Source organism: Hydractinia symbiolongicarpus, chromosome 8 (assembly GCF_029227915.1).
Source record: "Hydractinia symbiolongicarpus strain clone_291-10 chromosome 8, HSymV2.1, whole genome shotgun sequence".
NCBI lineage: Eukaryota > Metazoa > Cnidaria > Hydrozoa > Anthoathecata > Hydractiniidae > Hydractinia > Hydractinia symbiolongicarpus.
In genome coordinates this window covers 3,177,187-3,189,514 of record NC_079882.1, presented here as the reverse complement: position 1 = coordinate 3,189,514, position 12,328 = coordinate 3,177,187, and the positions used below count along the sequence as shown (strand labels likewise).

The following is a 12,328-nucleotide window of genomic DNA, read 5'->3' as shown; positions in this document are numbered from 1 at the left end:
CTGATCACTAATCGCCCTATCGAGAAGATTTTTTGGTAATGGCAATAAAATCTTTCAATCTTTTTTTAAACCGTGATTGGATAAGTTTTCTTAATTCTTTAGAAATTTTCCCGTGACAAAACCACATTGTTTTAAAAGTCCAGTCCTTTTTGTAAGTTCCATTTGTATTTCTATGTTATTTCGATAATATTTTATATTAGAAATTATTTAAGTTATGTATACACATTTGTTGTTTTTATTCACTACGAGACTTGTTTTCAACAAATTTAATGCACCGATTCCCATATGTATTAAATGAAAATCAGGCTGTACTTTTTTAAAAGAGGCAAGTGTTAAGCATTTTGTAAACAAACAGGTGCTCGCTCGCAGTGAAGCAGTGCCCTGTTTCATATTCAAGTCGAATTAGGAATTATTTAGGACAGTTAAGTTGATAGTTTTTTTCAGATACGGTTTTCTAAATTTGTTTTAGTGTTAAAACAGGTTATTTTAAGCTAATATGGTAGAAACATCTAATATCAAGGTTAGATTTAAATCACGTTTCATTTTGTGGCTAGCTGTAACTGTGCACATCTCCAGATTTGTCAGTTAAGTACTTGAACTAGCGTAGTCATATGTGTCAGTAGCTAGCTTAAGTTGTGTGAGAGAATGAATGGGAATAATATCCCTTTAAAATTAGCTAATCACTTCCTACTAACGAAAAATATTTTTAGCCAGTTAGTTCTTTCATACTGGAGAATTCAACTTTGTCAACCCGAATCAGTGTGAACTGTTGACTGGTAGAGGTTTATATTGCCTCTCAATTATGTCCACACCAGGAGGATTTTAAAAATATTTTTATCTGTTATTTTTGATTATATTCAGCTCTCTAAAGCTTTTATTAGATAAAGGGTAATATTTTCTAGTCTCTCTTTACAAATTAAAAAGAAAAAGGAATCCTAATTTTGCCAACATCAATTAATTACAAATAATGCCTTCATGTAACTATTAAGCTACCTAGCTATGCATAGCATCGTTTAAAACGAACATTTTTCATTTTCTGTCACTGTACCTTCTTTAATATCAGTACTTAAAGGATCAACAAAACTTGCACTATCCCGTTCTATCAATCCATTTTTATTTGGAAGAAAGTACAATCTCAGTAACAAAGTTTTAAAAGTTGTAAACAACCTATCTTCTTTTAATTTCGTGCGTCAAAAATAAAATACACGTGCCTCGTTTAAAAAAAACGCCCATCTTTTACTCTACGGCCAAGTAGATATGGAAAATGAGGTATTTATTTAAGATTAGTTTATCAGAAGGCTAAAAAATTTTCATGTCATGTTCACGAGTTGAGTTACGGTTGCGGTTTAAAAATGACAAAACTTTCTGCTTGGCATTCTTAACGTACGACAATTGTCGTTTGACAAAAAATAGGGAAAAAGAAAAAGTCAAAAATTAACAATTTTTAACTTTTTAGATATATCTAACAAGTTTTTTATTTTGTTTGTCGTATTTTATAGGTCGTGTTTAAGTACAATAGTGCATTTGAGTTCTCGCTGGAGGCCGTTGATCTGTTTATGAACTCTTTTAGATGGGATCTTTTGATTATGGCGAATACGTCGTTAACGAATCTTTTACAAACCTTTGGAATCTGACTAAATGCTGTTGTCTCCGGTGCTTGCATATGTATTTCTGCACCTACTGATGATGCAGAACCACCCATGGTAACTTCGTCTGTTTGAGTGTAGAAGTTGCTGTTAAACAGATACATGCTTTTGTCAAAACAAGTTCAACAAAAGGTCTTTAACAATGTTCAAGGTGTCCTTTATGGAAACATTGGTTGTCCCATAGAGAAACACAAATGTATATGTTTATTTTTCTGATGTATTTCGAAAATTCTTTTGGGTTCTTGCTATGGCTGTAAATTTGCCGAAGATAGAAGCCATAAGACTATTGGTCGAATTGGACATCCCTATTTATGAATTTTTGGTAGTCCGTAACATCGAGATGGTGGTCCGTCGCAAGGTTTCATTCAATAATACGGATTTCGATGCATTCTTATCTCTTTAACTCTATTAACATGTCTCTTGCCTGTTCTTCGGACTTTTGTAAATCGTCCTTTCGTGTTTTGCTATTCTATAGTTTAAAGGCTTACTTTAGATCTTACTGTGCCTGTTTCTTGTTTTGGCGGATCCTAAACTTCCTCTTCCACTTTCGCAACTATTTCTTTCGCTGATATTAGTATTTTAATCAGCATTTGCCACACTTTTTAAAAAAGCGCGCTGTTTGTTTTTTATTTAAAAATTCGTGATTTTTTTGAGCGATTCTCATTTTTTAGATGGATAGTTGTCGCAGCTTTTTTGTATCAACAACGGATAAATCTTGTTATGGCATTGTTTTTTTTTAAATTTGGCAGCAAAAATTAAAGCGAAATTAATATGAATGTCCTTTTACGTTTGCCCAACTTCTTCTTTTGGTAATTTTTTTTTTCTCCCAATATTCGAAACATGCTTACATTAGGTTCTCTTAATTACGCACACCACGTGTTCGTAATGCCAGATCTTTTATTGCAAACTATCGAAGACGTTTTTCTTCTTCACTAACTCAGAAAAATGTATTAACTTTAAAATTTTTAGAATTCAATGCAAATCTAAGACAAAAACTATAAGAGAAAAGAAGGAGAATACTTCTCTTGACATCCATAAATATGACACACGCGTGGTTCAATGTCTAACCCAATTAATTTATGACCGATATTTCCACGTAGGATTGTCTTGATGACAGAAAGGTATCTCAGTTTCATCCTAAATTTTTAAGACAGGCTTTTATAATATGAACAAATTGAATGTTTTTAGCGTGGTCAAATTTCCCGATTGCGATTTTTAAAAAAACCAAACCGCTTCTAATTTGCAAAAGGAAATTATGACCGCATTTATAATAATACAACGTGGTATAGAAATAGCAGTATGTTAAAAGCACACGAATTGGTTAAAAGATGTAATGCAAGAAGCTATTATAAAAATTTCATGAAAAAAAATCCAGGAGGTAAACAACGCAAACTTTATTTAGTTCTTAAAAAGAGAGAAAACCTTCTTAATGGAGTTGATTCGCCAATTGACGTACAGACTTCAGATCGGTTATATGGTTATCAAATGTTTGATACATCTGTGAAGAAATATCAAAATCACTATAACACCATCTGATCTTAATTAAATTAGATGCAACGTAAAATGTGTTAGGTTCTGAAACACTTCACCCTGTTCAGTTGTTAAATAAATTAAGCTGTCTCAATGATATGAATCAGCAGTAGCTAGAAAGTTTTGTTCCAACAGAGTCAACTTGCATTTCTTCTCAACCAACATTACGTCATTACCACACGTTTTAAAGCATCTTCAGGGTGCATATTACATATCTTTTCTGCAGTAACTTTTCTTGAAGGGTAATCTAAGGCATTAAAAATCAATTTCATAATCATTTTCTACGTTATCGAGTAACTTCTTACAACACAAAAATAAATTTCCTACTTTGAACTGGACAGCCCTTAAAGAATTCGTTTTCTTTCGATAATCCTATATGAAACATTTATGTCTGTGAAATATCTGGGATGAGTAGAAAAATGAGAAATAAATGTAATTTTCCATACGTTTAGCAATTCTTTCGAGAACTTGTAGCTCGCAAGAACCTGAAATAAACAAGTATGTCTCACAGAAATGATTGATGATATTTAGGAGCTGTTCATATCGAAGTGGAATAGTAAATCAGCTGGATCACTCGCCTGGAGGATTTTTAAATTGTGCTTATACGCAAGGATCAATCCCCGTAGTCGGGTGGTAAAATATACTTTAACATTTCTTGTGCTACTTACAACTGTTTTAAGAAGATTTTTTTCCCAATCCCACGAAGAATATGTAGTACCAGTAGCTAAAAACAAAAATAATGTGTTCTTACTGGGAGCTTTTGCTTTTAAGTTTGACGATTCTCCATCTTGCAATGAAATTATTGTAAAGTTGTAGGTAAACCCGAGGCGTGCGTACACATTACGCTTGATCTTTGTTTTCTAAACAAATTTTGAGTAATAATATCCAGTATATGCTATTGAGATCGGACCGTGCGTAGGTTCAATTGCTCACCTTGCTGTAAAAGTCGAAATATTTGACATTTGACTCGATATCATTTTGAACTTGTAAGTAATATCCCAAGCATCCTAAATATACCGGTATTCAGCTACTAAAGTTTACTCAAAGTGATAATGAAATTTAAAAGATTATTTAAAACGAAAATCTGTAATCTTGGTTCTAGCAAATACAACTAACCATGTGTTACGCTGTCTGAGAGGCTAACTATTATAATCAAACCTTTCTTTTTACTCATCACATACATGGCTTCGAATGTGCCGAAATAACCTTTGCATTCTAGGAAACACTGGGTACAATTTTTTAACAGTTCAATATCTTCTGCAAGTAATGTTTTCCCTATGAGAAAAAAAAAATTTAAAATGAAAATTCGTGACAACTAAAAAGCGCAAATCGTTACTATCCTTCACCTAAGTACCTTTATTTGCATAGTTCTTTATATAAGATTCTCTTTGGCAATGACTTGGAATCTCTAAAACGAACAGAAATTTTTGATCCTTTTATTGATCATTTCCTATGATTCTAAGCAGCCAATACTTACCTGCTGATAAGCTATCACTTAAAGATTTTATTTCGACATTGTATATAACAAAATAAAAGTTAAAAATTACTTAAAGATTTATAGATTTTAGCCAATAAAATTGCACAATTTTTGCACTTACTTTCATATTTTTTCCCACGCATGCTGCCAGACAACTAACAAAGAGGAGAAAAAGAAGATGCATGATTTGGAAAGCAGTATTCCTATAAAAGAATTACATAATTTACTAACACTATCGCTAATCTCTAAATCTGTAAGTAAAGAATAAATTTTGATTTAAAAATATTAAAATTTCAAATATATAATACGTTTTATGAGCAACAGATATTATATAAGTTTAACTCAGGCTTGATGAATTGGAACATTATAGTTATTACATAAAAAATACTTCCCGCATTATAAACTCAGGATTAAATTCAGGTAGCTTTACTTTTAGAGTAACTCAAATGTTGACATCAAGTTAAAATCAAACTTTTTGTAATCTGTTTTTTGTCATTGTCATCATAAAGAAAAATAAAATTATTTTACTCCATTATTTTAAACTACACGGATGTTTTCTTTTTAAGTTTTATAAACTAGCTGCTCCCTTCTACAAAAACTTCAAGCATTCACTAAAATATTGTGAAAACGAAACTGCAGATGCGTATGTTAGACAACAACTTGTAGGGGCCATTAATTATATGATGTAAGAAGTATGAATCTGGTCCATGTTTGAGGTGACGGTGCAAGCCCCAAAAACTGTGTGCAAAATTTATGTACAAAATATTTCTAAATATGGTATCAAATTATACGATATACATTTTTACACTACAATGTATCACTTACTTCTTTTAGAGAATAAAACATTCTTTTCTTTTTTTTTTCTAAAGTTGCTATTACCCATCGTTCTCATACAACTATTTATATGGACAACGTAAAAGGAAGTTCAGTTCAAAAATAGCTGCATTCCTTGCTGATGTTGAATAACGTGCTTAAAAGAAAAACCACTTAATCCAAGTTATTGTTGTACCACACCCTAAAACGTGTTAGAAATTGAAGGTTCGTGATGTTGAGAAACAGGAATTCCCTCACTAAAAAAAACAAACGGCGACTCTGTTTATTCAGTGAGGGATTCCTGTTTCTAGCTTTGTTATCTGTTGTTACATACGTGAGTTGATTTAAAGCGACCGCTCATGTGATGCTACTAATCCTAATTTTGCATGTCAAAAAAGATGTGATTATAAATTATGCAATTGAAACCATGAGTATTGGCGTTCAAACATAGAGTAGAGAGACATGGAAGCTTAATGTGTGTTTTATTATCTTTAATACTTTTTCTTTAGACACTAAAACGTCTAAATCTATATTTTGATTTCTTGTTTATTCATGCTTTTTATGTTTTATTTTTGTTATGCCGCCCATAACTTGTGGTTTGTTTGCTATTAAAACTATGAGAAGACATTCGCATCCTAAATCTTTAAAGGATATTGCTTGACATCATATTATGGGATGTGTGTCTCAATTGATTTCACTGAATCCTCCATCTTTCATCGCATATTGAAACTATTTATCGCAAACTTGTCATTTTAAAACATATACTTTACCATTCCAAGACATACCAAGTTTGTTCTCTCGCTATATTACATATTAAAACATTTGTTTTTATTCTTCAAAAAAGTTTTATGTTGTAAACAGATAGAAACGTTATCGTTATTTTTAACATTTTTTGTATTTAAAATATAATGGTACATTTGTTCACAGCCTGATAACATTTAGAAAATGAACATATAATTCGAACAATCACGAGTGGGAATTTTCTAAATCAATAAATCTCAAATGAGAGGAGCTTTATTTAATTTGATACTCTTTTCTGAATTCAAGTTTCTAAAAACTCCAAGTTACGCTTAAAATTAATTTCTATGCATTACATTTTTTTTGGAGACCTATAATATTATATACTATAGAAAATTAGTGAATACTTTGTATATTAATCTTGCATTTTTACACACGGTTTTTGGGACTTGCATCGTCACCTCATCCATGGGGTAGAATTATCCTTTTTACATCATATATTTAATGACCCTTACGTGTTGTGGTTTGAGTCTTTTAAAACATTTTTAACGTTGGACACGTAACATACGCAGCTCCTACAAATATCGCTTTAGCGGCCGGCTTGCAATTGACCTGTTTATCATTTTGTTAACTTTGAAAAACGGCAAAAAACGTTTGCTAAATAGCTATGTTAGTGAATGTTTGAATTTTTTGTAAAAGGGATCACCTTAAGAAATAAGCATCCGTGTAGTTAGAAATAATGGAGTAAAAAAATTTTTTTTTTTTTTATCATAATGACAAAGTAAAGTTATAAATGTAATAACAATTGTGAAAACAGATCACCAAAGATTTGAACTTGATGTCAACAATTAAGGTACTCTAAAAGTAAACCTAAATATTAACACTGAGTTTTTAATGAGGGAAGTATTATACTACCCTCGAACCTGGATGGATGATGGATTATTAAACTTTAAAACCACTGTTGCTCAAAACACGTAATATATTGCCATTCTCCTAAAATGCATTATCGTTTATACTAAAACATTTTTGTACATTCTGCTGAAAATATTTTCTTTGGAAAAAAATAAAAAGATCCTTTAGAATCTATACATGTCAATACATAAGAACAATAAGTAAACTTATTAATATGAAAAATGTAAAATACAAAGAGCTTTTTTATTTAAAAATCAATTTTTTTCCTCTATACAACAAATCAAATGTTAGACTTAAATTTGCGTACGAAAGCTTAGCGTCAATTACCCGTATTACACCATTATATTAAATTGTCTGTGACGAAAGTTTAGAATATAAATATAACATTTGACATTGTGGTACAACTTAACAGGGCGTTGTTGGAGGATGTTTTTCTTAAAATAATTATGTGACAGGACGTCACGCTCATAAAGTTTACATCTGGAATAATGACAAGAAATTGTGTACTTGTGTTTCCTGTGCAAAACCTAATGATGTAAATCAAGAATCAATTTTAAAAATAACATTATGCCTGTTAACGTGTTTTTTTTAAAGTTATCAAAGTAGATGTAACCAACAGCAAATATTTAAAAATCCGTCACTAATTTGAGCAATATGTAAAATTTTGTTGTTGTTGACTGGATAAGTTACGAGATCCAATTTACAAGTTTTTCCTTACGAGTTGCATTTTAAATTCTCGGCTTATAAGATTTTTTCTATTTCCACGCAAGAGATTGGAGTTATAATAACTTTGCAAGTAGGGAACTTCTATAGCTGTGTATTTTACAAGTGTAGCAAAAATCTATAAAAAATGTCCTTAAAAAATATTTTATGAGTTTTGTATATTTATAAATCTTATGTGGTAATGTCATCACCTTAATTAGGTTAATTGAATCTTCCCAATTTTTCATTTCGGTTAGAAAACCTCTGACCCTAAATGACACGCTTAGCTTAATGTAGAACAGTAAGTAAACAGTATGAAAATGCGATTTGACAATCTTTTGTATCAATTTATCATTTTCCCATACAAATCATATTTGCCCGAATTACCTCTACCATGTCAATGACATAACAGAGGTATATTTAAATCAGGCAAGTTTTATAATGCCAAGAAAGAAATATACTTCGAAAAAATGTATAAAGGACCCACTTTCATTTAAAATAAATTAATTTGAAATAAATATTTCTAATCTTTTCTTGATATGAAAAACAAAAGTCATAAAGTTTCTGGCTTGTACCTTATCTGGACTATTACGGTACCACTCCCCTCCCCCCGAAAATAGGGTGGGTTGTGTAAGCATAAGAAAACTTGTTTAAAACCAGGTAAAGTGGATTTTAAAATGCTGTTCTTTTTAACTTGTTTAATAAGCATAAGAGCATTTGTTTAGAATATAAATAAAACATTTGAGAATTTGGTAAAACATAACAAGGGCGTTTTTTAAAGGTTGTTATTTTTGGAAGGATTACAACGTGAAAGTTACAAAAAATGGTTTCTTATTTCCCAGTTACTACTGAGACATCGGTTTACTTTCTTGATCAACACTGTTCTTGGCCAAGTTATTTAGTTTGCTCACAACTTTTCCTTTGCGGCAGGATTTGTTTACATCCTGTTTTTGCTCATTTTCAAATTAATGATTTGAAGCAGCAACAAACATTATTAACTTCCAATTTTTTTTAAAATCCGTTATTAGCTAAAGTCGACATTATACAAGACCATCACTCGGAAAGAAGATTTTATTTTTTTAAATCTCAATCAAAATTTATTTTTAACTCTATAAGACAAAGTAAGTTATAAAGTCAACAGATTCCGGTTACCAGTTACAAGTTGCCACAAATCTTCGGGTTAACTGCGATTACACCTTTTACCGTAACAGGTTTTCACCATGCAACAATACTACCTACCGTATTTACTTAGAGTATTTTAAAATTTTAACAAAACGTTGATGATCCTATTGATGCTAATCTGTCGAATTACAGTTAAATAATAACCAGTTAGAGGACGTTGACACAAATCACAACAATAAATATGACTGGGTAGGGAGAATAAATGTAAAGGAAGAGTTGAAGAACTAAAGAAAAGGATTACGAATTGAGACAGGAAATGAAACCATGGGGAGAAATAGAACACAAAAAGTGGAAGAGATTTAAAATGTGTAATATAACATATCGCTGTATAAAAAACTTAAGTAACTCGACTCAAACTTTTTGTTTTTATCCTTATTAGAGAAAAAAGCCGGCATTTTTTTTTCAGAGAACATGTAATTTTTTTGTAAAATTGCTTTAAAATGTTCAAATACACAAATTGGTATTTCACTGTAACACTTTCTTCAAAGTAATTAGTTTCTAGTTTCTATATTACCATTCTTTACAGAAATAAAATGTTTTAAAATCCCAGTGATAAAAATTGATTATATAAAAGAGAGAGACATGTATCAAAATCGTTTGCAATAGAAAAGACAGAGGAAGCGGTTGTGTTAGTTTCGTTCACGTATGGAAAAAATAACTCGTGTGAACAATCTCATCGATCAATCACAATTTCTTTCAAGACATGACGATCAAAAAAAAGCTGTTAGAATGAATAAAGGAGTAACGTTGGCAGGGAAGATAGTTGTAGACCTCATTGAACAACATCACGTCAACAGCTTAAAAATCATTAACACTAGAATTAAAGATATACAAAACGAACTATTTGACGAAAAAATTTTATATCCAATTTAATTGTGAAATTTGGAGTTACATTTGTGTGTGTTACAGAAATAAACTGCGTTTTTGACGTTTAAGGTTGGAATATTATGAATTATTCGATAGACGGCTATGATAATAACATTTTTCTAAAAGAAAATCATATGTCCATTTAGCTGTCCATATACTTAAGACTTGTTCATGATTATTTATTCGCTCCATGACACTGAAAACAATATGAGGTTTTACTGCAAGCACAATAGAAGCTGCAGAACTGGAGAAACAAACGCTGGCATTAGTTTTCTCATGACGTTTATGCTGCTTATAAAGCAAAACATAGTCTTGATATTCGTAACAAACGCTGGTAATAAAGGTTAAGTCCAACACACCAGAGGAAATTTCTAAAAATAAATCTTCTGGAATACCAAAAAAAATCTCCCTTCTCGTTTTATGTCACTTTGGATCACTTATAAAAAAATATATAAGAATATATATATATTAAATAAAGTCGTGAATTGATCAGACAAATTAGGCGCAACCCTCCTAAGAACCACCGGACTTTAGTGTATACTGTTTATCAAAACTCTCGTAACTATATACTAAGTCTATGGTGTTACTATCACTTTCAATTGCAATATACAAATTTTTAAAAAAAGATGTTTGCACTGCCTTTCTTTGTGAATGCTTGTCGTTTTTTTCACAAAGCTTCTGAAATAAAAAGTATTAATATTAATTTACCTTTCTCTTTGGTTACTCTTTTGAAATAGCTAGCTGAGTAACGAATCTATCAAAATTGATTGTTCACAAATAACTTTTCATAAACAAGAGTTTCTGTGCAGGGTGCATATTTTCATCCTTAAACAATTTTCCGTCGAAACAGAAGTTTGCTGTAGTAAGCTATTTCTTTTTCTAAAGCTAAAAGATACACCTTTCATGCAGTTTTTAAGCTAGTTTAGGTTTTCTATTTTTATCTTTAAGCTCCTCCAAGGTTCTCTTAAAAATTGAACAAAAGAACCTGACTTCGTAGCAAAAAAATGCACTGCTAGTTAACCGAAACAAACATTGAGTAAAAAGACATAGGGAACAATATTCGCAAGTCATTAGATCTGACTTCGTGATATACATCACGAAAAAGCTCAATCTTTTTCTATGATGACGAAAGGCTAAACAAGAACAAATCATTGTGGACTGTGTATATATCAGAACACACGTAACCAAATTCAATTCAACAACAAACAATTTTTCTCCATCACAGATTGCTAGCGTGACGAAAAGAGTGTTTGCTTTTCATTTCAGAACTTTTTGTTCTCATATTTGGTGTTAACTTAGGTTTAATTTCTTTATATTTGTTGTTAAAATGTTGGATGTATTCGCTCCGTCTTTGAGTACCACCCATCTCGTCGTGTCCATTCAGAAAGGTCATTTATATGTGCATGCTTAATAATAAAGTATCGCTGTTATTTAGTATCAGTTTCCTGTACGAACTTTTTAATTAACAAATGTTTAAAACTTTTATTAGGAATCCAGTCTCTATCTTTTCCAATTCAAAATCATCTGGAGTGTCTGAATTTTATAATCTTCGTCAAATTCATCATCATCAATATCATATGCAAACCAAGAAAGTCACGCACCCGCAGCTTGGTCGCCATCTTGAAATATTCAAAAGTGCGAGAAGCACATTACAACACTGCGTAATTGTAAGAAGAATTATTGGATTGATGTTCTACCATTCTTCGCAAAATTTGTGAAACTGCCTTCTTTTCTCTTAATGTTAACGTGACTGATGTACGAACATGGTTGGGATACACAAACTTGGTGCGTTTCATAACCGACTTTAAATAGGGGAAGGAGGAGAAGAAGGAATTACCCAATTCCATTGTCCAAATACATATTATATACATAATAGATCCAAAATATTGACCATGCTAAATCTGTGACAATCATAAACATATTGTTTTTACGGTACTTTTACGGTACTTCTAACATTAAATGACTTTTTATAAAGCACTGTTGCTTTACTTTTCATAGCCAAATATTGTAGCAGTCATTTTAATCAAACACTATACTAAAAACATGAGAAAAAAGTGCAGAATATGGTGATTTAATGGTGAATCATTACTAACGTGACAAAGGCGAGAATTTTTTTTTTTTAAATATGGAGTATTTGTACAGTGGAATCTCCCTAAAGCGGATACCATCAGTTCAAAAATAATTTGGCCGCTTATTATAGTTTTACACAGAATTTTGACCGAAAAAGGTTTTCTTAAACTTTACTTTACGAGGATTGCAAATTAGGAGGGAATATATTTGGGCATAAAGCATATCCATAACAAAAATAAGCCATGTAAGATATGAAAGTATTTTTTGATTAACAACTGTTTTCAATTCTTCAATTAAAAGGATTTTTATTTCCGCTTGTAATTGTTGACAATACATCTTTGCTATCGCATTGATGAATATTTGTTTGTCGTCATTCTATTTTTATAATTTC

The 12,328-nt window shown here is 31.1% G+C and overlaps 1 protein-coding gene across 2 annotated transcripts; it reads right to left on the bottom strand.

Annotated features, from left to right (window-relative positions):
• Nucleotides 1-2,712: 2,712 nt before the first annotated feature.
• Nucleotides 2,713-11,950, bottom strand: LOC130654841 (uncharacterized). 2 transcript variants are annotated; one of them, XM_057457482.1, is made up of 9 exons: nucleotides 10,576-11,950; nucleotides 4,775-4,856; nucleotides 4,531-4,584; nucleotides 4,335-4,451; nucleotides 4,110-4,183; nucleotides 3,928-4,036; nucleotides 3,623-3,661; nucleotides 3,504-3,548; nucleotides 2,713-3,423 (listed from the first exon to the last, which is right to left on the bottom strand). In XM_057457482.1, exons 2-9 carry the CDS (start codon nucleotides 4,794-4,796, stop codon nucleotides 3,341-3,343), a joined length of 543 nt encoding a protein of 180 aa, XP_057313465.1. In that variant the 5' UTR covers nucleotides 4,797-4,856; nucleotides 10,576-11,950; the 3' UTR covers nucleotides 2,713-3,340. The 2 variants fall into 2 exon arrangements, with proteins under 2 accessions (XP_057313465.1, XP_057313464.1); XM_057457481.1 differs by lacking the exon at nucleotides 10,576-11,950 and adding an exon at nucleotides 5,479-6,860.
• Nucleotides 11,951-12,328: the final 378 nt, after the last annotated feature.

Coding starts and splice junctions, on each gene's coding strand:
- LOC130654841 (XM_057457482.1), bottom strand. CDS start 4,796: ATGCGTGGGAAAAAATATGAAA. Junction 4,452..4,530: donor AAAGAACTATGCAAATAAAG/GTACTTAGGTGA, acceptor TTTTTCTCATAG/GGAAAACATTACTTGCAGAA. Junction 3,549..3,622: donor TCTCGAAAGAATTGCTAAAC/GTATGGAAAATT, acceptor TGTTTCATATAG/GATTATCGAAAGAAAACGAA.